We start from the raw sequence: 26,713 nt of genomic DNA, 5'->3' as shown, positions 1-26,713 counted from the left end.
CAGGTCATTTCGCCTTCCCCCACCCCCGTGGCGGGAGCCCGATGGTAGCGCCCGAGGTTGCGGGTCTCGCGCCTGCGCAGTGCGGCGTCTAGAGGAACAGCGAGAGGGAGACGGACGTTGAGAGAACGAGAAGGAAGGAGAGAAAATGGCGTCCACGGGTGAGCGTGGTGGGACTGTGGTCGCGCCGCCGACGGCAGGGACGCCTAGATTGGGGGCCGCTCGTCTTTGGGGATGGCAGGGACGACTGAGTGGGCTTTCCCGAGAAGGGTGTGAGGTACCCGCCGCGGTCTGAGAAGCTCGATGGCCGGCGTCCCCCTCCGCGCCTTCCCCTCCCCCCACCGGGCAGGCCGGCTCTGGAACCTTCCGGCGCCCCCGGCGCGCGGGGGGCTGGAGGCGGCGGGGGCGCGCGGGGCCTGCTTTGGCCTCCATTGTGTGGCGGCGGTCGGGCCCCGAGATCCGGGCCGCTCGCCACGTGGGCGGGGCCTGAGGCTTCGGGGCCCCGCGTGGGGTGGGGACGGGAGAGTTTGGCCAGGCCTCGGGCCCGGCACCCCGAAACTGGAGGTGGGGCGGGCGGCAGGTAGCGGCTCGAAAAGCGGCAGGCCCGCTGTCTTTCTGACTTCTCCCCGCCACAACCCCACTCCCAGGGCCGCAGCCTAGGCCCGAGGCCGATTCTGCCTCACCGAGAAGCCCGGGGCGGGGGGGGCGCGGGGGGAAACAAACGTAAAAAGGCTTCGCGGACTTGTGAGCTGAAGGGCGCCGACCTGTGAGCCGGAGCCCCGTCGTCCTTAAAGCCGGGTCGGCTGGCACGTCGTCCAGGGCTGCCGAATTGCCTTCCTCGGCGGGTTCCAGCCCCCAAGCCGAACTTCTGCCCGACTGGGCTTTAAACGGAGCGCCCCCACCCCACGGTCCGCTTTACAACTACCCAGTCAGCTGCTGCTTAAAGTTTTTTTTTTTTTAAACCATTATTAGTCCTTCTTTCCGCCACAAAAAGCAATTAAGCGGCTTCCCAGGGCCATTTTTCATCAAACGCGGAGGGAGGCCTGTTGTATAATGAGGCCAACCCAGTTCTCAAGGCTAGGAATCCACCACCGAAAGACATTTCTTGGCCTTTTTGATTTAGGAGAAACAAAAGTCCTCGGTCGGCGTTTGAATTATGCTTAAGTAATCTTCTCGCACGTTTATTCGCTTAGGTTAAGCCGAGAGAGGCTTGTTTATTTCGTGGTCTGACAGAGCGGAAGGAGGCGCGGACTGGCCTTTGAAAGAAAGCCGGGGTGGGATCTGTAATTTGGTGTGTGGGGTGGTCCTTAACGCCCCGGGGTGTGTAAGAGAGTTTGCAGACCGTGCACTAACTGCGGTTGTGGATCGGGTGGGGCGATTTTTGCCTCTGGGGTGGTTCTTAGGCAGCCTGACTCCAGGCCTTGCAGGCAGTTAGAGAAGAGGGAAAATGGGAAAAGCTTTGGGTCCTTCCGAGTTTTAATCCGAAAAGGGTCCAGAATCCAGCAAGGGCAGGACAGTCTTCAGAACTCTCCCCAGCTTTGTGGTCTGTACACAAGCATGTGGTAGATGCTGGCTGTTAGTGCCAGGGTACAGAGTGCCCCTGGAGGAAAGGACTCTGAAACAACCACCGTCCAGGACACCTCCTGGTGGGGAATGGTTTGCTCAGAGCCCTTTCCTCCTCCCTCTTCCCTGCAGTGTTAGGAGTTTGTAAGGGAGAGTGCTGCTCTCCCTTCCCCGTGAAAGTTTGGGGAGTACACATGTGTGTGTATTTAAGTGTGTGTGTGTGGACCTGCCAGTTTTTCGTTCTCCTTTGCTCAAGCTCTGTGTACTGGTGGCCGCTGCATACTTTATTAGAATTGCAATTGTGGTTTATGTAGACAGCAGGTCTGACCTGGGGAACTTTGAGGGAATCCTTGTCTGGACTTCAGTGCCCTGTCCTTCAAGGTGACCGGGTTAGGCTAGACCTTTGAAGAGCTTTTTGAGCCCTTAGTTTCTGATGTTACAGCTCTCACGGAGTTGTCCCAAAGTGACTTTAACTTATGATGTAGTCTGAAGCTCCTAACTCTGAACAGTTCGAATCGTGACTGCCTGAAGTTTCTAAAAGCCACCACATTGGGCAATATTCTTAGCTTTTCTTCCTCCTTATTTGGCATATTTAGAAAAGTACCTAAAGTATATGTCCCCTTTAGCAAAGAAACTTCCAAGTAACCACCATTCAGACCAAGAAATAGAATATTGCTAGCACTCTTGGTTGGGAATATCCCCAGGAGGAGGACGTGGCAACCCACTGCAGTAATTTTTCCTGGAGAATCCCATGGACAGAGGAGCCTGGTGGGCTACAGTCCAAAGGGGCACAAAGAGTCTGACACGACTGAAGTGACTTGGCATAGCACTCTGGAGGCCCCCACCCATAGCCCCCTTTCTTCTCAACTTGTCCTGTGTTTTAGTGTAGTCTTTAGCTACACGTTTGGGAGTTATTAAAAAAAATAATTATAACTGCTAAATAATCCAACCAGTGTGTAACTGTAGATTTTTGAGGCCATATAAAGGTTTGTATGCTGTAGGAAGATAACATAAGTTCTCGTGAAACACATTTACCACCTCCCCTAGCCCAGCGGTGTGGGACTAAATCAGCTGGTTTCCCATTGATCTGAGATCATTCATCGTTCCTTGTCAGCTTTGCCAGTTTTGTTTTACATAACTGTTGTTGTGTAAAAGTTCTCCTGCAAACATTGAACTTACATCTCAGTGATATAGAACCATTCCTCACACAGAAGCCTCAGTAGAATGTAGGTTGAAATATTTGATTTTTGGTGTTTCATTGGTGTGTTTATTTTTTAACTAAAACGTTAAAGAAGTGATTTGAATTTTTATGTCACATATGGAGCTAAGATTGTCTTGAACAAATTGATTTGTTCATTATACATAGCCTTTGGTGGTTGATTTGATAATGTTGATGATTCAGGGTTCTGAGTTAAGGGTGTAGAGGAAGGAAAGTGGTCAAGTTATGTGTAGAGGTGAAAAATGAGCCAAGTTAAAGAGATGGATTCAGCAGAATGCTCTGGGGGCAGGCCAGGTGAACTGTGAAGCAGGCTTCTGTTGGAGTGAGGTTAGAAAACCCCTCTGTGAAGATCTGTCAGCTTTTGCTTTCAGATAAGGCACTACTTTCTGATTGGAAAGAAAGGACCCTTTGGTCTGCCTTAATGGCGGTATTGTCTTCTGACATATTAATAGAATAAGATAGTAGTTCTTAGGGAGAGCAGAGAATTGGGCAGGATTTTTTAAAAGTATATATAAATGTTTGCTTCTCCCACGAAAGCTTCTTAACAATTTTATTTTCTATTTTCACTATTTTTAGACACCTCAGTGGACCAGAGGGGTTTTTTTCTTAAGTCCCTTTTTGTGCATTTGTAGATTAAAAAAAAAAGAATATTTATTTGGCTGTGCTGGGTCTTAGTTGCGGCACATTGAATCTGCATAGCGGCATGCAAACTTCTCCCTGGTTGTGGTGCACAGGCTTAGCCACCCTGTGCGTGTGGGATCTTAGTTCCCAGACCAGGGATTGAACCCATATCCTGTGCTCCAGAAGGCAGATTCCTAACTACTGGACCACCAGGGAAATCAAACTATTCAACCAAAAGATTAAATGCTTTCTCCTCTGCCAGTTCGGGTCTTCAGTGGGATTTGTAACGTGGGTTGTTTTAAAATTATAGATGTAACCCCTCATAGGGTCAGCAAACCCTTTAGAATGGGGTTTGCAGGATTACGTGTATCATTTTCTGCCATTTCTGTTCAGCCTTCCTAGGGAATTATGGGTGGTCTAACTTGTTAAGGGAGTGATTTTTTTTTTTTTTTTTTTGAACTAGGTTTTGAGGAGATGCAGCTACTGATGTAACCATTCCACTATTAAACATTGTTATATTGTTGCATGCCTCCTGAGGGTAGAATTTTGGATCCTGTTATATTTATCTTGTCTCCTGTTAGTTTTAGGATGATGATCATGTATTTGAAATGACAGCCAGTGGGTTAAGGGAGGCTTTGTAGTCATGGGAACATGCAAAGTATCTTTGCCAAATCAGCTGATCTTGACCTCATTCACTAGCACTTTGTTCAAATTTTCTGAATTTAACTGGCTTAGACTTATTTTTGGTTTGGTGTTGAGAGAGAAGAGATATTCATTTGGACCTGTGTTGTCCTGTGGTCCTCTCGGTACGGTATTTAAAAATTCATCTTCCTGCTGCCTGAATTCCTTCCCTCCTTTTTCTTTCCTCCTTGTAAATTCTGGCTTCACACTATATTCTCTTCTTGTTTTCTCTAGATTATAGTACATACAGCCAAGCTGCAGCCCAGCAGGGGTAAGTCAGATTTTTACAAGTGTACTTTGGGTGTGATTGGTTGCTTTTTTAGAATACAGAGCCTCCTCTAATTGTAGAGAATTTAGTAATGGAATTTGGATGGTCTGTATTCAGTTCTTGCATTTAATTTCTCTTACAGCTACAGTGCTTACACCGCCCAGCCCACTCAAGGATATGCACAGACTACCCAGGTAATTTTTAAGATAATTATATGTGGCTGCATCCCCAAGTAAACTGTTTCCATCAGCCATTAAAACAATAGCTAGCATGAATCTTTTTCAAAAATTAAGTAATGGAAAAGTATAATGTGTTTGAAATCATAAAATGCAGATATTTAAACTTTCACAGTGGGAGTGCCGTTGTAATGAAACCATCCTCAAACTGGGAGTTGCTAGTTCTCCTTTCCTTTCTAGTATTATTTCAAGTTACGGGTTTTGCTCCATGCTTGTTCCTTTTACATATTTTGTGTTTGTTTAACTTAATTGTACAGCAGTTTTGCAGAGGAAGGTGATAATATGGCATTTTGCAGATAAAAAATTGTAGTGCATAGATACTACACCATTTGCCAGTGGTTGCACAGTAAGTGATGGGTCAGCTCTTATGGCTGCCTAACTATAGGGCTTCTGAGCTCTTTCTAGTACGTGAGCCTGTTTTAAAATTTAGGCCAAAAAATACCAGAAATTAGCCACCTAGTGTTCTCAAGATTGCCTCAAATTCTGAAATGGTCTGTGGCATAAAAGAATACTAATAGCTCTGTTGTGGAAAGATTCTAGGACAGGCAGAATGTGATGTCTCTAGCAGATCTTACATAACTGGCCATTCAAATCTAGAATGTGATCTTACTGATATCTGAAGGAACAGCTCATACCTTGCCAGGTTTTAAGTATTACTGATGTCTAAGTTCAAAATTCAGTACTCATGCTTTACTAATCTAAAGGACATATGTAGTATTCCTCATTTTCTTTGAAGTGGTGTGATAATTTGTAAATTTTTGTCCCATGCTGAAAATCCAGTTTTCAAAATTGTCTGACAGGTTTTAGCCCCATTTTCATTTTTTTTCTCTTTTCATTTTGTTTTTCTAGCATTTGTTTCTATTTGCTAAAACTGCTACACTGCGTGCTAGCAATTATACATCTTTTCCCTCATTGTGCATCATTTGAGGGTATCTTGTTAATTTCTTGTATCATTAAATTGAGATTTTTACCTACTTATCTCAGGAACTTTTTTGTAGTTTAGGAAAATACAAGTGGATTAGATAAGGGGAAACAGGCATTCAAGATATTGTGATCTCGTCTTTTTTTTTTTTTAATCTTTTTATTAAAACATATTTTTTACTTTGGTTTTCCAATTTAGGAACTTAGAAGTAAGTTAGTCCATTTTATTGCTAAAATGCTAGATTCATGTATGAAGTTTTTGAATTCTTTTTCTTGGAGCAGGCATATGGGCAGCAAAGTTATGGAACCTATGGACAGCCCACTGATGTCAGCTATACCCAGGCTCAGACCACTGCAACCTATGGGCAGACCGCCTATGCAACTTCTTATGGACAGCCTCCCACTGGTAAGACCCTGGGAGACTTTGGGGTCACCTTACCTAGGGTGTTTGTTAAGGAACTTGCTAGTTGTGCTCTTGGGTATATATTCTAGTTGATACCTTGGCGTCTGGGAATCCTTTATTCTTAGGAGGAGCTGGGTTTTTTGTTTTGTTTTTCCTTTTCGTTACATTCTTCTTGAAGGATCTCTAATAGAATGTGGGTGGGGTAAATTCCAAAGGAAAAAAGAACTTTTTCTTTTATCTATCTTATACAGTGTATTAAATAATCTCACGACAAAATGGAGAATATATAAAAGATTGTGCTAATGCTAATACTGGGTAAGAATGAGCCTTCTTGAACCGAGCTGCTTAAAAATCGCACTGATTTTCACATCTGTTTGCTTCATCTGATAGTGTGCCCTCTACTTTTTGTTTTGTGCTTTCCACAGTAGAAGGGACCAGTACAGGTTTGACTATCCTGCTCATTCTTGCATGGGAAATGCTTTCCATCTTGTCTAACCCTGTAATGTTAACCCTTTAGGTGTTTTCATTTGTTTAACCCTCAAACTTTTTAACATCACACACAACAAGGTGCTAATGGAAAATTGCTTCAGGTGCCATTTGCAGATCCATGTCCTTTTTCTTTATGTGATTTTGGGAAAGATTTTGCTTTGTTTTATTTTACATTATTTTGTGTCAAGCCTTAATAATAGTTGTTCACCTTCTCAGAGGTATTTCAGATGACTACTTCCCAGCTGATTTCCCCCTGTTCCCTCAAGGATAGGTTGCATGATTAGATTTGTTTAGAGGAACAGATTGCCATCCTGCATGTATTACGTTTGTCTGTTGGTTGGTTTCCAGTCCAGACATGTTTTATTTTCCTTTTAAGTATTAATGATGTTTTTTTAATCCATAGTATGTTTTAAATATATATGTAACAGCATTTCAGGGAGCAAAAAATGAACTACTTTAAGAATTAGAATAAATTATATCCTAATACTGGGGTTGAAAGTGGAGTGTGTGAAAATTGTACAATAACTTTTTTATCTTTAATACTGTGTAACATTTCAGGATCCCTACCTTTTCCCCACCCACCCACTCTTGTCATTATTATTGTAAGAGAATATTACTTTTCAAACTATCTTCAGTCCCCAAGTTATATATGGTCTACCAGAGTTGGCAGGGAGAAACTCACCTATGATTTAATTCATTGTGTGACTGTGTCATGGATTGATGGGATGTATTTCCTAGTCTACCTAATGCGTATCATTGAATAGGATGGGAAGTGTGTAAACTTTCTGTGGGTGTTGGCAACTGTAGAAAAACCTGGAACTGAAATTCTGCAGTTTGTATTTTTAACACAGAATTTTGAAATTATGAGATGAACTTTACATATTCAAGCTGTTACATTTTTAATGATATGTAATTGACATATATGACATTAGTTTCAAGTGTACAACAAAATGACTCAGTGTTTGTGAGTATTGTGAATTGATCACCACCAGTCAGCATGAATCACCACACATCATCCTTCCCCACGCCCCCCAACACATACGCACACATCATCCTTTTGATGAGAACTTTTAAGATCTTCTCTCCACAACTTCTAAGTATACAATACAGTATACTGCACTTTACTTCCCCGTGACTGATTTATTACAACTAGATGTTTTTAGCTACCTTTAACTCATTTTAAAAGCAAGTGTCATTTGAAGTTAAAAAAAATACAGCTTTTGGAGTCTCTGAATCATTTTATAAGAACATGATCAAGTCATTTGTAGGAAACAGTTTCTAGGTTCTGTAGAGCTATGTATTCACTTTGTAGTTTATGGAAGACCTGTCATATCTCCCCTAATTCTCCCATCAACTTTGCGAGTGTAGGAACTAAAATTAAGCCTGGTGAATAAATTGAGGCTGACCCACACCAAATGGGGCCCCAGCAGTAGTGGTGTTGTGGCGCACACGGAGCACTTTTTCCCTCACTTCATTCTGCCTTTACACACAAAAGTCACTGGATAATTACTGGAATAAATATATAAAAAGACTCTTTTCCTGAATATTTTAAAATAAAACTTCATGAGGAGGAGCTATATAAATCTTAGCTTATTAATTGGAATGGAAATATTAGACTTTAGATTGTATTGAAGTTGAACAAAAATTCTGGTGGTTTGTGTGATGTTTCTTACTTTCTTTTTTCTTAAATTCATCACCACATGGTAGATATGTTGTCTTTTTTATATTGGTCATTTTTATTGTCATTTTGTTCTATTAATTTTTGCTCATTTTGCTTGGCTGCTTGTGTGGGTATTACAAATTAATTAAAAGATTATTAATCCAATGTCTATTACCGTAATTTTCAGCACTACAAGGGTCTGTTGATGGATGTTTTTATGACATGAGTTATTGCCCTTATCAGTTTTTGCTTTTTTTAATTGTTGTCTTTATAAATCTTAAAAATGGCTTGTCATGGAGAGGGGAAAAATCTGTGTAGGAGTAATAGGGTAGGTGGAATTAGATTCCAGTTAAATTTAAATAAATGAGTGCTTTATATGGTTGACATTAGGATTCTGCAAAGAAATTTTAAATAAACAGTTGAGATGAATAACATGCCAACTCAAAAAACTTCCAGTGCTTGGGACTCCTGTTTTGTGAAATATGCTTTCATACACGTTTCAACCCAACATATTTGAGAAGGCAGTTACTGTTTTTGTGTATAATTAATTTCAGAATTGCCCTGAAGTGTTTGAAGAGAAGAAAGTATTCTGTGCTACAGACTGGGTACATTTTAGATTGCACAGAGGGAAATTGGTTTTTTTTTGGGGGGGGGCTAGTAAGTTCTGTGTAGAGTGAGGACACTGTTCTAACTGAGGTTTGTTATGAGTACTGAAACTTTTTTGCTTTATTGAGATTTGGATTTTTCTTTGATAGACATAAATGCTGAGTACTAGATTTGACTCTGTTGCATGGCTGACTGCTTGTTGAATAGGAATAAGGAAAGCCAAGCATCAGGAAAGATCATGACACCTCTTCTAGGAAAGGGACTCAAGTTAGGAACTGCAGGTTCGGGGGTTGTCATGTTCCAAGCCCAAATTCCAGATGGAAGGGCATGGACCCCAGAAATTCCCTGGTGGTCCAGTGGTTAGAACTTGGGGCTTTCACTCCTGGGGCTTGGGTTCACTCTCTGGTTGGGGAACTAAGGATCCTGCAACCTGCACAGTGCAGCAAAAAGGAAAAGAAAGGGTGTGGACCCCGCCTGGTGTGGCAAAGGCAGGAACTAGGGAGAGACCCGAGCTTGGTCTCTGCACACCCACAAGGACAGGTGTGTAACACTTGGTCAGGGACACGGCAGGGAGGCTGTGAAGCCCACCTCCAGCATTGCTTAGCAGGGAAAATGCTCATTTGCTCACAGTAGGTAAATAAGAGAGAAGTGGGGTGGGTGACTTGGTGACTCCTAGCATCTCAAATGGTTTATGTAAAATGTAACATTAACTTTCAGTGTGTTTTGGGAGTATTAAGATAATTTATCAAAAAAGTCAAAGAGGAAAACCTTTGTTGGTCATATGTACGTGAGCAGATACAATTTGTAGTGTGTCTTTATTACTAATGTAATGCTGGTAACTGGCATTTTCTTAGTAGTTTATTACCCAAAAGAAAATTAGTGGTTCTTAAAGAGTGTTTAATCAGTTGTTAACATCTCACTGAAAATTAAACACATCTTCTCCACAATTTCCAGTTTCCTTAAACTTGAACTGCCCATGATGCTTGGAGCTGAAAGCAAATAATTCCAAATGATAGGTTTTAATGCTAAACTTGTACCTGGATCCTTATTTTGCAGCTACTTTAATATATGTCTTTTACCTCCCTTTCTGGGGCATTTTATTCCTGTTTTAGAGATTTGGGGGATACTTAAGTAGTTAGTTGAAAAACTTGTTTAAGAAGGCCTGCTTGCAAAGCCAGTGTAGAATTTGTGTCCCCTATTGAATCCCTTAAAGGAGGGGGCAAAGGGAGCCCTTTTTTCTATATCAGCATTTCTCTCTTCCTTTCTGTTTGGTGTGGTTTAGAGCAAAAGAGACGGTGCTTTGCTGAAAACTGAGTGTTTTCAGAGAACTTAGGCTTTAAATACTGGTTTGTTGCTACTTTTACTGAAGGGGAGATATTTAAAGGGGCCAAATATCGTAATGTTTGAAAGTGATTTATAATTTGTTCTGTTAATGAGTGTCCAGGCAGATCTCTGAGGAGCCAGAAATCTGACGTAGCTCTCCTTTGTTCCAGGATATTCTACTCCAGCTGCCCCCCAGGCATACAGTCAGCCTGTCCAGGGGTACGGCACTGGTGCTTATGACACCACCACTGCTACGGTTACTACCACCCAGGCCTCCTATGCAGCTCAGTCTGCATATGGCACTCAGCCCGCTTACCCGGCGTATGGACAGCAGCCAGCAGCCACCGCGCCTGCAAGGTAAGGCCCCTCGCCTGCTCCTACCGCCACAGCCTTGGGCCCCCTCGCCTGCTTCTACACTGCAGCCTTGGGCCCCCTCGCCTGCTCCTACCGCTGCAGCCTTGGGCCCCCTCACCTGCTTCTACGCTGCAGCCTTGGGCATTCAGAAGAGGGCTCAGCCACCCCCTTGAGAGCACCCTGACTTGGTTCCTTTGCAAAGCTTACTTAGATCTGCTTGGGTGTTAACTGTTCTTCACCCAGCACAGTCACACCAGAAATGTTACCCATCATTAAGTAGATCAGTGGTGCCATCCAGGGGCCAAAATAAGGAATGTCACTGAGTGGGTTGTTTGGTTTCAGTAGAATGGGCATTTTGATACGAGGAGGTATTGTATTTACTTTGCTAAACCCAGATGAAAATAGAGTGTGGTTTCCTCACAACAGAACAACTGATGGACTTAGAGTTTGATGCTTTACCTTTGGTTTTATTGACCCTGTAAATGGGTAATAGCTTTCTCTTTGGGAAAAACACTGTAGTTCTCAGTTGGGGGCGGGTCGGTTGTAGAATCATGTATTTCAAGAAACAGTCCCATGATTCAGTTGTCAGTAAAGGCTGTGTCCATATCCAAAAGTCAGACATTGGTGATGTGGTTTTCTGTATTGTGTACTGGCTTGGTAATCTAAGTACCACAGGCAAGTATGAATTCTTAACTGGGTACCCTGTTACGGGTGAGTATTTGGGCAAACAGTTCGTACTCCGTGACTGATAAGCAAGTAAACAATATTAATTATTACTTAACAGAAGATTTCAGGTCTTTGCTTTAGACAGTGCACTTAGGTGGCTTCTGCATACAGTCTGGAAGGAACACTGAATTCTGGTTTGAAAGAAGACTTTAGGGAGTAAACACGAGATCAACTTGTAACCTAGACTTTTTTGTCTGCTGTAGAGGTAAGAAATTAGCTCTGGCAAACACTCATGAGAGTACTTCTAAAATGCACAGTGAGTAATCAGAGCTACTGAGTAGTTTACATCTTTTAGACAGTCTTCAGTGGCTAGTGTTAAGTGGGTTCCGCCAGTGTCCCAATTCAGTTGACTTAGAATGTCCTCAGATGTTTGAGGTCCCATTTGATGCTCCATTGCAACAGTGTATCCAGTCCATGGTGGGCGGGGGTGGGTGGGGGCAGGTCTATGTTAGTCTTTGAATAAGTAATCCTTTTTGGTTTCTTAATTTTTCAATCCCTCACACTTTATAACAGTCATCTGTCTCCTGATCAGTCATAGCTAGTCAGTTCCCTCAGAGAGAGGGAGCTTGTGAACTGTTGCAGCTCTTTGGAGAAAGCAGTACTTCCACATCCTCCCTGGTCTGCCTGCTGATTCTTGGGCTTTGCTTAAAATAGTGCACACTCAACTCTGCTACAACCCTGTTACAGACTTTGGGGTTAAGGGGTGATAAAAACCTCTTTGGTTTTTTTCCCCTTGGGATTAAGATTGGTTTTCATCACTTCACAAGGATACTTCCCAGTTCATTTTAAGCATGAGAGGATGCCATAGACTTACGTAAATGTTACTTTAACCCAGAATTTGCATTATTGTTAAAGTTTCTTGTTTGTCTTTAATAGTCCTTATTGAGAAAAGGCATTTTCTTCCTGAACAAACCACTTCCCATCCCAGATCTGTTAAATGGGCAGCACAGAGTATTGTAATTGCTTATATAGCTGCTGATGTGAAATGAAAGGAGCGTGTTGATGTCTCTTCCGTGGATGTCATTAAGACTCTTCCATCTTTAGTGTTCTCTTCCAGCAGAGACCGTTGGACCAACATTGGGTTTTGATGGAGTTCACTTTACAACTGTATTTATTTCCAGGCTCAATCCTAACATTGTTTATTGCTCATAGATTATAGAGTTCTTACTCAAGAGTTTGGTGTTAAGAGAAAAGTCTCACTTTTTTATTTCTCCTTTTAGACCGCAGGATGGTAACAAACCCGCTGAGACTAGTCAACCTCAATCTAGCACAGGGGGTTACAACCAGCCCAGCCTAGGATATGGACAGAGTAACTACAGTTATCCCCAGGTGCCTGGGAGCTACCCCATGCAGCCGGTCTCAGCACCACCATCCTATCCTCCTACCAGGTCAGTCTTCTCTTGCTTGTTCTTGTGGCCAGTGAGCTAGTGGAATAATAGAGCAGATTTTTTTCAGGCAAGGAAGCTTGCTTTTGCTTCCTCAGGTGAACTGTGTTACCTGACTCTTCCAGGGATAAGCCTGACCACATATTCTACATTAAAACCTCAGTCAAAAACACTTCTAAATATCTACATTTTTACCACTGTTTTTTTTTGTTTTTTTTTTTTAATTTATTCAGATGAGAAACAGTGGCATGAAAGCAGATAAACAGAACCATGGAAGTCACATTTTCCAGGTGCAGTTGAGACGGATCAAGTTGCAGGGCATTATTTTTTCAAAAAGAAAGTTTACCTTAATCATTTAACGTTTAACTTAAAGGTCCATTCTTGCCCCAGTCTTAATGGCTAAGCTAAAGCCTTTGTTTTTGACTTACGAGTTTATTGTTCTGCATTTTGTCTTAATTAGCCACACCAGCAACTACAGTGTCCAGTTTTGGTTTCTTTAAAGTAGAGGAAAAACCACAGGTTGTCTCAGATTTATTTTTTTGATGCAAGTTTTCAAATGAACTGTCTGAATTGTGTCCTTGAGTGTTAACTTGGTTTTGATAGAATTAATATTTCCCCTTTTTGTATTCATTTCATTGGCTTATGTATAAGCAAGCACAGCTGATGGTAAGTGGCTCTGTACAGCTTGGAGCAGAAGTGGGCAGGGTTCGAGCATTTCTTCCCAAGGGCCCACCCACACCTGTCATGTTGAGAGCACTGAATCTGGCAAGTTGAACAGATGTACTTGGTGTGAAGAGAGGCTTTTGAGTCCTAACAGCTTCCCAGGGGCTTCTCTGGTGGCTCAAACAGTAAAGAATATGCCTGCAATGCAGGAGACCCGGGTTTGGTCTCTGGGTCTGGAAGATCCCCTGAAGAAGGGCATGGCAGCCTACTTCAGTATTCTTGCCTGGGGAATCCCATGAACAGAGAAGCCTGGTGGGCTACAGTCCATGGGGTTGCAGAGAGTTGGACACATTCTACAGCTGTGGTGAGGGAGGTGCAGACACTTAAAATGATTGTAGTTAGAATTAAAATTGTACTGTGCCTTGTGTTGTTTTTCATTATCATGGTTCATCTAAAGTTTAATATTTCAAGCTTTATTTCTGTGTAAGAGTATCTTTGGTTAGTTTCCCTTCCCTTTAGTTGACATATGTGAAGGTGAATATAAGTCTGATATTCATGTTTCATACAGTACCTTGATTCTGATGTTTCCTTGTTCATCTTTTCCTTATTAATGCCCAGATTCATAGACGATCAGGCATGTCTGGAAGTTTGGAACTATATATATATACCAAAGCAACTTGAAACTTACCCTCAAGAGAAAAGTGGCCACACAAACACACATCAAGTGGCCTTGTACCTTCAGAAAACAAGTCATCACTCCAGGGAATTATGTTGGCAGGCAGCCTTAGAACTGAACACCATACTGAGCTGCCTCGCTTTTCTCAGTGCCTTTTCCTGGGTCTGTCTTCCCTGGGAGCACAGTCTTCCCTTAATACAGGAAGCACCTAGGCTCCCAAACGTGCCTTGAGTTTGGTTGAGAATAACTATTGTTCTGATGAGCACGTGTGCCTGCGTGTGTGTGTGCTCAGTCGTGTCGACTCTTTGCGACCCCATGGACTGCAGCCTGCCAGACTCCTCTGTCCATAGGATTTCCCAGGCAAGAGTGCAAGAGTAGATTGCCATTTCTTCTGCAGGGGATCCTCCTGACCCAGGGATTGAACCTGTGTCTCCTGTATTGGCAGGTGGAGCCTCCTAACCCTCCACTACTGCACCACCTGGGGAGCCCTGTTTTCGTAAAGGTGGGGGGGGGGGGAGTCTTAAGGTTGTACATTTTATAGATGGGTTCATCGTGTGTGTGTGTGTTTTGTGTAATACCCTCTCCTATTCAGAACTTGATTCTAGATACAAAAATACTTTGCTCATTTTAAGTTCAGCATGTTAATATGTAAAAAGTAACTACAGTTTTAAGGGTTTCTATGTCACATGCTGGGAATGTCTCTTACACTTGGGGGACCTAAAATAACAAGCCTCTCCTAACAAACTGTTTTGTTTTGTTTTTTTTCTCAGCTACTCCTCTACGCAGCCGACTAGTTATGATCAGAGCAGTTACTCCCAGCAGAACACCTACGGGCAGCCGAGCAGCTATGGACAGCAGAGTAGCTATGGTCAACAAAGCAGCTATGGGCAGCAGCCACCCACTAGTTACCCCCCCCAGACTGGATCCTACAGCCAGGCTCCAAGTCAATATAGTCAACAGAGCAGCAGCTACGGGCAGCAGAGTGAGTTGCTAAGAGAGAAAACCAAATAAGAATGGTTGTGTTTAGAGTTTCTGAAACGGGGAAACACTCTTGACCACTGTGTGCTTTTGAAGTCCAGGATGCATCTTGAGGGTATCATATCCTGGCTAATAATCCTGGCTTTTCTCCAGTTTAATTGTTGTTAGTATGCCTTAGGAGAAAAGAGAGTTTGTAACTGACCAGAGAAAAAGTTTCAGACTGCCAGCCCTGCTCTCTGGGGAGGTTATATGCAGTGAGTGAAGCCAGCTTTTCTTATGGCCTGCCCACCCCAGTTCATTAAGAGAGCGTGAGCAGGTAGCTATTGAAGACTCTTGCAGTTTTTATAGTTAAAAAGATACTGTATTTTTATTTTGTTTTTTTGTTCACATTCGTAAGACAAAAATTTTTGTGGAATGTTGTTACGTGGAAAAGTAACCAAAAATTCAAAAAGTTGTCTTCACAATTTAGTCTTTGCCTGGATTGTTGTCTTTAAATCACACCCATGAGTGTGTCTCATCATGACAATGGGCAGTGCTTCTTGATGGAGACTACCCCTTAGCAACCCCCAAGAAACCTGACCCATTTTTGTTTTCACTGTGGTTTAAAGAACAGTTTTTTAAGGCATCTTGGGATACAGAACCCTGTGAACTGTTGGTCAGAGTCTTTTTTTTGTTTGAGAGTGGTTTTTTCCTAGGCAAACTATATGAGATTACTTCAGCCTTTTTTGTTGAACTTCATAAAAAGCTTACTGATAGGGGGACTTAATCAGATGTAAAGAAGATGGGACCTCGGTTAGTGCCTTGCAGTTGAGAATTCTATGATTCCAGGAGAAAGTACAACAGCAGTGGTGTAAATGCTGATCCATGGCTTACAGATGTGACTCTTTCCTCAGGTTCATTCCGACAGGACCACCCCAGTAGCATGGGTGTTTATGGGCAGGAGTCTGGAGGATTTTCCGGACCAGGAGAGAACCGGAGCATGAGTGGCCCTGATAACCGGGGCAGGGGAAGAGGGGGATTTGATCGTGGAGGCATGAGCAGAGGTGGGCGGGGAGGAGGACGCGGTGGAATGGGGTAAGAGCAAACCTTTTCTCCTTTTACCTAATTTTGTTTCATCCATAGGATTTTCAATGGAAAGAAGGGACTGAAAGACATGGGGAATTTATTTCTGCATTTCCATGGGTAGTCTGATGAGTCCAGGCCATCTTGCAGACATGGAAATGCTGTCTCTGTGGCATATCTGTAGAGGCAGTTCGCTTTTTTCAGTGCCAGTCAACTGGGTTGGGTGGGGAGAACAAAGAGTGGTTTTGAAACTAGAGCTTTCAGTCCCCTTCCTGGTTTCCAGAGGCCAAAGGCCTCCTGGGTAATAGATTTGGGATGGAACACACACAACCCTTCTAACAACCCTAGGTGTTTGACTAATTGCTTCTGAATGATTGTCTTGAAATACCTGGTGTATATACTGCAGAAAAGGAATGCAGCTGTTTTCCACAATGTTTGTCCCCAACTTCTGTTTATACTTGGAACTATTGAACATAATGATGAAGATCTTGGTCCCATAACCCTTGAACTATGGCCTGAGGTGCACCTGGTGTACAGAGAAGTCTGGTAGCGTTGTGCAGAGTAATGTATATAATTGTAGAAGCACTCTCCCCAGTGGAGATTCTGAGAAGTCTAAATCGGTTTGACCATTTTGATGGATGGCACAACCTGGTTTAGAAAACTTTGTTTAGAGGAGTAACATGAATCTGCTACCCCACCCTTCCCCTCCCTCCTCCCACATCCTTTTCCCTTTCTGGTGTCTCTGCTTTGATGAAGGTGAGGTGAAATGTTGGTTAACATAATCCAGAAGGCTTAGTTCTGTGTGTGTTCTGTCCCTGTATAAACTAGTAAAAATAAAAGTTATGCAGAATGTTGGTATAGGTATAAATTGGATTTGGTGCCACTGTTGGTTCAAGGAAAAACCGAATAGAATTTCTTTAGAAGTGTACTTCAAGATTAAATATATAATTGATTTTTAAATTTTATATTAACGAATCTGTTTACTGCTGAACAATACTAGTTTAAAATATTGCTTTGCATATTCTGCATAACTTAAGTCTTCAGTGAAATCTTTATTGGAAGAAAGTCATTTTATAAGATGCAAAAATGTATGAGTAATTGGGTATAAAGTAGAATCAGTCTTCTGATTTGGAGAATATCATTCCATTATAAAGGTTTCACTTCTTTACTGATGTTTTAAATAGATGTAGACACTTGAAATCACTATCATCACGTCTCCAATCATTTAGACTCCTTAGTATTTTTCAATTGCAAAACCAATTTTAAGTTTATTCATTTCAATTCTCCAGAAGTAATAATTCTACTAATTTTGCTAGATTTTGCTAGTAGAGGGTGTTCCCTCTTTCCCAGTGAGAAGTCTCTGCTGAAGCCATAGGAAACACCGTGGCTCTCCCCACAGGCTTCTCAGCAGACTGTGACGCGGTCTGCGGGACCCTGTGGGGACAATACAAGAGCCTCCCCCGCCCCTCTTTTTTTATTGTGGTGTGGTGATGGTTTTCAGTGTCTTCTGCAGGTAAGGCACTCAATGTTGTTAACATGCCCTTTTTCATTGCCTCAGTATTTTGATATTTTCATTGGCTGTTAAACGTGGAAACTTTTTAACATGCTTTGTCGCATTTATATGCTACAGGTTACAAAGTGAGAGCCTTGTATACACTTCAATACTTAAAAAGTACCCGTACTCAGTACTCAGCCGGCAGCATAATGAAAAGTGGGACTAGACACGGTGTCCATATGGAGAGGAAAAATATACATAGAATATTTTTAACAAAATGTATTCATTGTATAAATGGAACCTTCTGTAACTTGGGTAACTGCGTACTTGTTGTTTGGTAATGAACCAGAGGAGGTACAATACTCTAGAATTGTGTAACATTAAAGTGTAAACTTTTGTGTTTAAAGAGAGAGAACATTTTATGGTGTGTACTTTTAAAAAGGAAGCAAAGCTGCATGCAACAGCTTGAAATTGTATATTCAGGTATTAAAGGTGCAATACTGGTTAGAAAAGCGCGAGGCCTCCCACTGAGGAGCTGCCTTTTATTTAAGAGAAAACCTAAAAGGCCCAATTCTTATTCTTCCCCTTTCAAAATACATAAGGCAGTGATTTATGCTGTCATTGTCTTGATCTCAATTGACTTGTCTATAAAGTTGCACCCCCAGTCTGTGGAGCCTTGGTGTTTGTTGTAAATTCTCCTTTCACAGCGATTGTTAAACCCATTAGTGCCCTGCAATGTGTGGCTTTATGCTGAAGACCGGCTGGAAGCGTCCTCTGGTGTCTGTCGTAGGCCTCTACTGTGGTGTCTCCTGCTTTTTATAAACTGTGATTGTTAAGAAGCCCAGGGCCTCACTTGGCTCTCCCCTGGGAGAGGTTGAGGGTGCACCTTTATGAACATGAAAAGGTTCATCACAGCAGTTACCTGGCTTGCTGCTCCTCTCCACACAAGCTCTCCCTGTTTTTCAACTGATGGGGTGGGTGTTTGGGATGTATTTTTCCCCCAATTTGCCAAGTATTGCACTATTAATACCAGCCCCTGAAATGAAAGGAATCAACCACACTGGTGTGTACAATCAGACAAGCAAGGTTGTATATAAAGGAAATTTGAGCAAGCTGCCCTGAAGAAAGGCATAGTGACAAGATGAGAGAGATGCATTGTTTGGAGATGTGTTTAGCCAGTGCCCTTCTTCCCCACGAGCCCCCCCAAGGCTCAGAGCGGTACTGGCTTTTAAAGGGAAAGGCCTTCATTTCTTCGTTTATCCCCCCAGCAGCGCTGGAGAGCGAGGTGGCTTCAATAAGCCTGGTGGTAAGTTTTTGAGTATTACCATGGATAGTGTTTAAAAAAAAAATACAGTCAGTTTTTAGAAAACTATAATTTTTTATTAGTTTGATAAGTGGTTTAAAAATGATCTCTACAAAAGAGACTAATGGGTACTGCCGGCACTGTCTTAGGGGTAATAAGGTTAACCCACGGTTACAAAACAAAGGGTGACTTGGAGTATTGAGCAACTGCTTCTGTAATATGGGGGAGAGTACCTTTTTAAAATTTGGTTTATTTGGAGGAAAAAAAATTGACTTAAATTTAACACTAATTTGGCACGTAAGCACTGAGAGTGTATTTGGTTAATGGTTTAAAAGCAAACTCTGAGCAAAGGAAAAGCAAACCCTAGCAAACCTGTCACAGATGTTAAAGGGGCACTGCTCCATTTTAGCAGTGCGGGTCATTTTGAATTTAATGAAGCCCCATCAAACGGTGGTATAGTAGATAGCTATGTGTGTTTGTAAGGTTTGTAGCTTGCAAGACGTGCACTAATAATATTTTGTATGATCTTTCCTGGTTGGCAGGACCCATGGATGAAGGACCAGACCTTGATTTAGGTAATTTTGAATCCCTGGAATTTATGTTGTGCTTTGTAATTGAATAGCCCAGAAGTGAGTGTGTGTTGGGAGTTCAGCAGCCAGGTAGATGAGTGGAATACTCTCGCTGTCAAGAGCATTTTAGGGCTTCCTTTATCTTGAGTAAACAAGAATATACCAAAAGTTCCGTCTCCTTCTTATTAGTAAGGTTGGTAGTCCTCTTGGCTTTGTGATGGATGCTAGCAGGTGGTAGTGACCATTAGTTAATCAGCCCTGATGGATACATGACAGTAACTGCCTCTCCTTTCCTCGGGAAGGCCCACCTGTAGATCCAGATGAAGACTCTGACAACAGTGCCATTTATGTGCAAGGCCTGAACGACAGTGTGACTCTCGATGACCTGGTGGACTTCTTTAAGCAGTGTGGAGTCGTTAAGGTGAGTAAGAGCATGACCTTGTGGGCTGGCAGACCTGTAACCACAGGGCATTTTGAAGAGAACTGACTTGGAGAGTTTCTGAAGTGGCTTGATTTTTTTCCTTCTGGACTGTCCATATGTGGTTTGCTCCTTAAAATACAAAAAGCAGAAAGCGAAAAATACTGTTCTATAGAAAAGAAGTCCTAAACATGGTTTAAGCATATTTGATAACTCGGTCACTTTTATAATTATAAAGTTAATTGTAAGAATATTTACATGAACTTTTTGGGGGGAGGAAATACAGACTATAATGTTTTTAAAAATAACATTTATGTGTACATATCCCAGCTTAGGCAATAGGGCTTTATGAGTACCTTTGAGGTGCCTGGTATATGTCTTCCTTTCCTGGTTTTGTCCCTTCTCCCCACTCGAATCCTGAATTTTATCATTCCCTTTCTTTATAGATGTACCTCAATAATATTTTGTTTCACGTAATTTTGAAGAATATTAAAACACTACTGTAAGGCAAGACCATTCTGGACATACACTGGGAACAAACAGATGAGAGCCCTCAAAGTTTATGTATAGTCTAGAACGTGTTGTAAAGAAGAATACAGTTGTGCTCTGTCCAGTGATCATAATTCTTAAGGAGGAAAATAAATACAGCAAAATAGGAAAGGGATAAAATGAGGAACAGAGCCAGTCCAAGTGGGGAATGATTTCAGAATAACAGCAGGAATAGTGAGACAGGAACTTGCCTGGCAGTCTTGAGCCTGGAGTGGCTAGAAAGTTTGGTCTGAGCTACTGTGATGGTTACCAATTAGATGAGGAAAACTAAGAAAAACTGGAATTTTGAGAAGGGTTGAGGAAGGTCCCTAGGTCAAAATCTCAAAGTTTGGGCATCCTGTATTTATTTGTGGTGGTAAGTTCTGTAAAGTTGCTACAGACACTGGATTAGTAAATGCCGAGCCATCGCCCCAGAACTGTGTACACACATCTCACGTAGATTATAATCACAAATTCACAGTTCATCCTGATAAATCCTACTCGTTTTACAAAGAAAAAGGTTCAAAAGTGTGACTTGCCTGAGTTGGTATTCAGAGTTGTCCAACTAGTCCCAGAGCCAGAACTTGTTACAGAACACTGCCCCCGACCTCCCAGCTTCCAGCCTCTGGTCATTCTAGGAGAGCTGGAACGGGAGGGAAGACATTGTCTTCCTCTGCAGGGAACATGTGCATCCGGCCACACGTTTTTCACTTTCTGTTTATTGCCACAAATAACCACAGAAAGTGCCACAAGTATTGATTCTGGAGTGACAAATACTTGAATCCACGAATAATGAGAACTGACTATACCCAGGTGTAGGACTGCTGCTTCCTAAGGTGTGTATCTGGCCGACCAGTATAGACTCTTCACGGCACGTCCACCACAGCCTCACCAGGAACCACGTGTGTGTGTGTGTGTTTTAAACTTTCAGTAATCTGGTAGAAGAAAGTGGAAATGTAGTTTGCTTTTCCTTGATGGTTAATAATGTTATAACGGCATCCTGTCTTCTCTGAAACGCCTGTTTGTGTCTTACACACACTTTTCATCGGGTTGTCTGTCATTTGTTGATTTATGTGTGGTTCTTTATATTGTCTGAATGCCTGTCTTTGTCTTTGTTGCAAATACAAGTCTTCCAGTTTGTGGCTAGTTCTGAAAGGGCGGGTGGGAGATCGCACCACTCTGCTTGCAGGGTCTTCGTTCCCCAGCCATGGGCTGGGCCTGTGCCCTTGGCAGTGAAAGAGAATGCTCAGCTCTGGACCACCAGGGAGTTCCCTGAGGCTCACATTTTTTACTCACTTTCTTTTGATGAATAGGAATTCTTACTTTTTTCAGTCATTACCTTACTGGGTTGTATCTTTATGTTTTTTATCTGTAAGACCTTTTATTCCACAACATCTTTTTGAAAGGTCTGCATTTTCCCTGGTGGTATATAGTGCTGTCACACAGAAAGTACCATACCTGGATCTGTTTCTTGGCTCCATATATACTTTTCGTTAATTTGTGTGATCCTATGCTAGCAGCTCTGCTAATTATTCTGTGCTAAATCTTGATCTCTAGTAAGGCAGATTCATGTTTCATTCTTTTTACTTCTTGTTCTCCTATCTATACATTTTCAAACCAATTTTATGACGTTTAAAACCCCAGTTAGGGGACTTCCCTGGTAGTCGAGTGGTTAGGGACTCCATGCTTCTATGCAGAGGGGAAGGTACGATCCCTGGTCGAGGAGCTGAGCGCCTACATGCCTCGTGGTGCAGCCAAAAACCACACACACACACACACAGGGTGTTTCCTGAATTTATAAGAATTTGAGAATTGACATTTTTATGATATTGAGTGCTTTCCTCCCATCCCCCATTAACATTGTATTTGTCTATTAAGCCTTAGGTAAAGTCTATCTCCTTAAAAGTTTTGCAGATTTTTATTTTTTTCATGAATGGGCTGTTTTGGAATGGATTTTGTGATCCAGCTATATAAAAAGTTGGTAAATCATAAATTTCTACTTGTGGATTATATAGTATGTTGTCTATTTGGGTATGTAGGATTTATTCCTAGTTAAGAAAGTAGTGTTTACCATCAAGTTTGTAAAATTAAAGATTTTTAATTATATAACCCGTCATTCAGACCACTATTTTGTCACATTTCCTGTCTTTATATGCCCTTTATAAAACATAGGCATCAGTACATGTGTATAATTTACTTCTTTTAAGCTCTATACATATTTTCACGTATCACTAGACACACAAATGTGTATCTGAAAACTAGTATTTCTGGTCATAGCTTGATTATGCTCTTTTATGCCTAGATGAACAAGAGGACTGGACAACCCATGATCCATATTTACTTGGACAAGGAAACAGGAAAGCCCAAAGGCGATGCTACGGTGTCTTACGAAGACCCAGCAACTGCCAAAGCTGCTGTCGAGTGGTTTGATGGTAGGAGCCCTGGGTCGGCGGGTGCGCCCTGCCCTCCTGGCTCTGCCTCCTCGGGGCACACGGAGGGTCTGGGAGCAAGTGTGGCGAGGGTCACCTTAGGTCTTGTGCTCGAGTATGTCATTCTGTTAGAATGATTTTCTCTTCATGTGGCTCTAGGGACCAGGGACAGATAGGCTGTCCCTCTGTGTAGCTTACGGTGTGCAGGAAGGAGCACTCAGAGGGAGGCAGAGGAGCAAGGAAACCCGCTCTCTGCTCCTGGAGGAGCGCTGGGGGTGTCCAGGCGGCGGCTTGCCCTGCTCCCCTCAGCCATACGAGGGCCCGGCGCTGACCTGGGGTTGAGATCCCTTATTTTCAGTCATTCTCACTCAGATCCACTTGCTTCTCTAAGAACAGATGTCATGAGGTGCAGAAAGTCCCACAGACCCCTCAGCCATGCATCGGAGATATATATATATATATATATATATATATATATATATATATAATGACTTTGATGTTGATTCTGGAATTTCACTTCTCACAAAACCAACTTGAAAGTGTCACCAAGTTCTGTCTCCTCTCAGCCACTTCCTGCTCTCCTTCTCACCCTATTAAGGCTTTTCTGGCCTTGCCTGTAAGTCTTAGGGAAGATTGTGGGAAGACACTGATGCAGTGGGAATGGTTGAGTTTGATAACGGGGTGCAGTTGGTGAAAAACGAGTTGTGTAACCTTACCTGATCCCCTCAAGGGGAGTAGGAGTTGGACTTTGGGAGTGATGAGTGTTCTCATCTCTTTTTCTAGGGAAAGATTTCCAAGGGAGCAAACTTAAAGTGTCTCTTGCTCGGAAGAAGCCGCCCATGAACAGCATGCGGGGAGGGATGCCGCCGCGCGAGGGCAGGGGGATGCCGCCGCCGCTCCGAGGAGGTATTTACCGGGGCTCTCTGGGCTCCGCTCTGCTGCTCTGAACGTTCTCGGCGCACTTGTCTCTGAGGAGCTTGGTTTCTAGAGTGAAAGCCGGCCCCTTAGGGATACAGAAAGGTGTGTGAAGTCAATACTAGTACTGAGTGCTGGCAGCAGAAGACGAGGAGGGCTCGACTGGCCAGGGAGGCTGGGCGCCCCGGGAACCGTGCTGCTGGGGGTCGGCCCTTGGGCTGCCTTTTGTTTCTCCTGTTTTGGTCCCTCACGTGTGAGGAGGCCTGTCCTCCAGCTGCAGGGACAGACCACAGGGACACAGAGCTGTGCCCAAAGAGGTGATTTCGCTGTTTCCTTACTGCAGGTCCAGGGGGCCCAGGAGGTCCTGGAGGACCCATGGGGCGCATGGGAGGCCGCGGAGGAGACAGAGGCGGCTTCCCACCAAGAGGGCCTCGCGGTTCCCGGGGGAACCCGTCTGGAGGAGGAAACGTCCAGCACCGAGCTGGAGACTGGCAGTGCCCCAACCCGTATGTACTAATCCCCGCTCCCATCCCGGAGAGGCCTGCCTGCGGGCTTCCTTTGTCCAGAGCAGCCTGACCCTGACCCTGCTGTGGGGTGGGCGGCCCCGTCAGTCTTACCAGCTGCCGTGGCGCCTTCGGGAGACGGTCACACAGTCCACTGGACTCGGGCCCACCTGCACGTGCTTGTCCAGACGCTCGGCCGGATCAAACCCTGGTCCTGTGCTGTGCTGCCTGAGGCTGCGGCTGCAAAGCCATTTTCTGTAGTCAGATCCTCTGAGTGGAGTTGGACCCTGACTCAGTGTTTGTGGTGGTTTCTGCTCAGGCGTGGCTTGTTTGGTAGGTGATTTCCGTTGTGATATAATTTTATTTATGCAGGGGCTGTGGGAACCAGAACTTCGCCTGGAGAACAGAGTGCAACCAGTGTAAGGCCCCAAAGCCTGAAGGCTTCCTCCCACCGCCTTTCCCGCCCCCAGGTAGGTACCCGTTTCTTGGCACTAAACGTCTTATTAGCTCCATGAGCTTGGTAACCAGCTGCCCAGGGTCAGGGTGGGTTCAGCAGGTGCAGCCCTGACCTTTGAACAACACAGGGGCACTGACTCTGTGCAGTTAAAAAAAATCCCCTTAAATTTCACCATCCGCCCTGTGCCTCCATGTTTGTGGTTCAGCATCCTTGGATTCTACGGACTGCAGATTGGGTAGTACTGTACTTCATATTTGGTGGTGGGAAAATCAGTGTGTGAGTGGACCCCCGAGCGTTTCAGACCTTTGTCAAAGGGTCACCTGCGGTCCCAGCGTCAGTTCTGAACTGTGACCTGGTGTGCAGTGAGGGAAGCGCGGGCCCTGCTCTCCACACGAGGCCTCTGCGCTCAGCATTCTGCCCTGGCACTGAGTGTCTCTCCTGCGCTCTCCCCTCAGGCGGTGACCGTGGCAGAGGTGGCCCTGGAGGCATGCGGGGAGGAAGAGGTGGCCTCATGGACCGCGGTGGTCCTGGTGGAATGTTCAGAGGCGGTCGTGGTGGAGACAGAGGTGGCTTCCGTGGCGGCCGGGGGGGCATGGACCGCGGTGGCTTTGGTGGTGGAAGACGAGGTGGCCCTGGGGGACCCCCTGGACCACTGATGGAACAGATGGGAGGACGACGAGGCGGGCGAGGAGGACCTGGAAAGATGGATAAGTACGTGGGGGTGAACCAGCTGGGGGGCCTGGGCTGTCAGCCCCTTCCCCTGGAACAGGTCTCACCAGCCCCAGGCGGGAGGCGGGCGGCTGCCCTGAGCTGGGGCTGGGCTTCCTCTCCAGCCCCCCCCCCCCGTCGTCACCCACCGCCCCCTTCCCCTCCCCTCCCCACCGCCATGTCACCCACCAGCCCCTTCCCCTCTCCACCACTGTGGTAACCCACCGCCCCTTCCCTTCTGCCCGGCAGAGGCGAGCACCGTCAGGAGCGCAGAGACCGGCCCTACTAGACGCAGAGACCCGCAGAGCTGCATTGACTACCAGATTTATTTTTTAAACCAGAAAATGTTTTAAATTTATAATTCCATATTTATAATGTTGGCCACAACATTATGATTATTCCTTGTCTGTACTTTAGTATTTTTCACCATTTGTGAAGAAACATTAAAACAAGTTAAATGGTAGTGTGCTGAGTTTTTTTTCTTATTTTAAAGATGGTTGTTTAAGACTAAACAATGGGAACCCCTTGTGAGCATGCTCAGTATCATTGTGGAGAACCAAGAGGGCCTCTAACTGTAACAATGTTCATGGTTGTGATTTTTTTTTTTTTTAAATAAAATTACAAATGTTTATAAACAGTCACCCTTCTCCGCCTCTGTTCCGCATCCACCACATACCTACTTGGACGTGCGCCCCTGACCCCCGGGTCTCCGCTTGTTCAGGCGTCCTGACCGCCCTCCTCAGGTGCCAGCCCCTCCCTGGGGGGTCTCACCCAGCCCCCTCCCCCCACCCCATTCCCAGAGGGGAAGTGTCCCCTGTCCTCATGGACTCTGTTCCCGCAGGCCTCAGCCCAGACTGTCCCCACCAAGACCCAGTCCCGGCTTCTCGCCACCCCCCTCACCCAGCAAGGCCGCCCTTGCTGTTCTCGGACCGACCCCCCGAGGACTCCCGCCGCACCTGCCACGACCCCCAAGAGGCCCTGGGGACCTGAGCTGCCCCCTCAGCCTGCCTCCCTGCGGTCCCACCACGCAGGCCAGTGTGTCCCTGCCAGAGGCACAGATGCTCCCCCGCCAAGGCCCGAACACACCCAAGATGCCACTGGGCTCCTGCACTGTGCCAGGCGCTGCCCCAGCACATCCAGCTCCGTGGGTCGGCGCCCTGGGGGGCCGAGGGGACGCCTCAGAGCCTGTGCTTTCTCACACACACACACACACATCCTGGGCCTCAGAGCCTGTGCGCGCGCACACATGCATCCTGAGGCTAAATGCCTGATGCCCGTGGGCTGCCTCCCCAGCCCGCAGCCAGCTCTGCCTCAGGACAGCCACCAAGTGTGACCCGTCTTGGGGCTGAAGCCGCCCCGGGTGCCTCTGCCCTCAGATGCCCTTTCGCAACCCTGACCCCGAGGCTGCGCACAGGCGGCTGGAGCCCACGGGCGCGGCCCTGCTCCCTGCTCTCAGGAGCTCCCAGTCACACACACAACAAATTTTCCAGCACAGGCTTGTGGCCCCACAAGGCCACACCCCGCAGGTCCAGGTGCAGGTTGAAAGGTCAGTTGAGA

General features: G+C 44.6%; 1 protein-coding gene across 9 annotated transcripts; it reads left to right on the top strand.

Moving 5' to 3' along the window:
- Nucleotides 1-55: 55 nt before the first annotated feature.
- Nucleotides 56-25,797, top strand: EWSR1 (EWS RNA binding protein 1). Of its 9 annotated transcripts, none has more exons than XM_027566394.1 (18): nucleotides 56-158; nucleotides 4,316-4,352; nucleotides 4,492-4,543; nucleotides 5,786-5,912; nucleotides 6,335-6,352; nucleotides 10,158-10,344; nucleotides 12,288-12,455; nucleotides 14,562-14,773; nucleotides 15,663-15,843; nucleotides 18,595-18,632; nucleotides 19,172-19,204; nucleotides 19,501-19,619; nucleotides 22,447-22,576; nucleotides 23,357-23,479; nucleotides 23,832-23,994; nucleotides 24,364-24,461; nucleotides 24,904-25,159; nucleotides 25,406-25,797. In XM_027566394.1, the coding sequence occupies exons 1-18, from the start codon at nucleotides 146-148 to the stop codon at nucleotides 25,443-25,445; spliced, it is 1,995 nt and encodes a 664-aa protein (XP_027422195.1). In that variant the 5' UTR covers nucleotides 56-145; the 3' UTR covers nucleotides 25,446-25,797. The 9 variants fall into 9 exon arrangements, with proteins under 9 accessions (XP_027422195.1, XP_027422198.1, XP_027422199.1 ...); XM_027566397.1 differs by having other exon boundaries at nucleotides 6,338-6,352; nucleotides 25,406-25,619; XM_027566398.1 differs by having other exon boundaries at nucleotides 57-158; nucleotides 5,789-5,912; nucleotides 18,598-18,632.
- Nucleotides 25,798-26,713: the final 916 nt, after the last annotated feature.

Source organism: Bos indicus x Bos taurus, chromosome 17, assembly GCF_003369695.1.
Source record: "Bos indicus x Bos taurus breed Angus x Brahman F1 hybrid chromosome 17, Bos_hybrid_MaternalHap_v2.0, whole genome shotgun sequence".
Taxonomy (NCBI): domain Eukaryota; kingdom Metazoa; phylum Chordata; class Mammalia; order Artiodactyla; family Bovidae; genus Bos; species Bos indicus x Bos taurus.
This window is presented reverse-complemented; position numbering and strand designations above follow the sequence as displayed.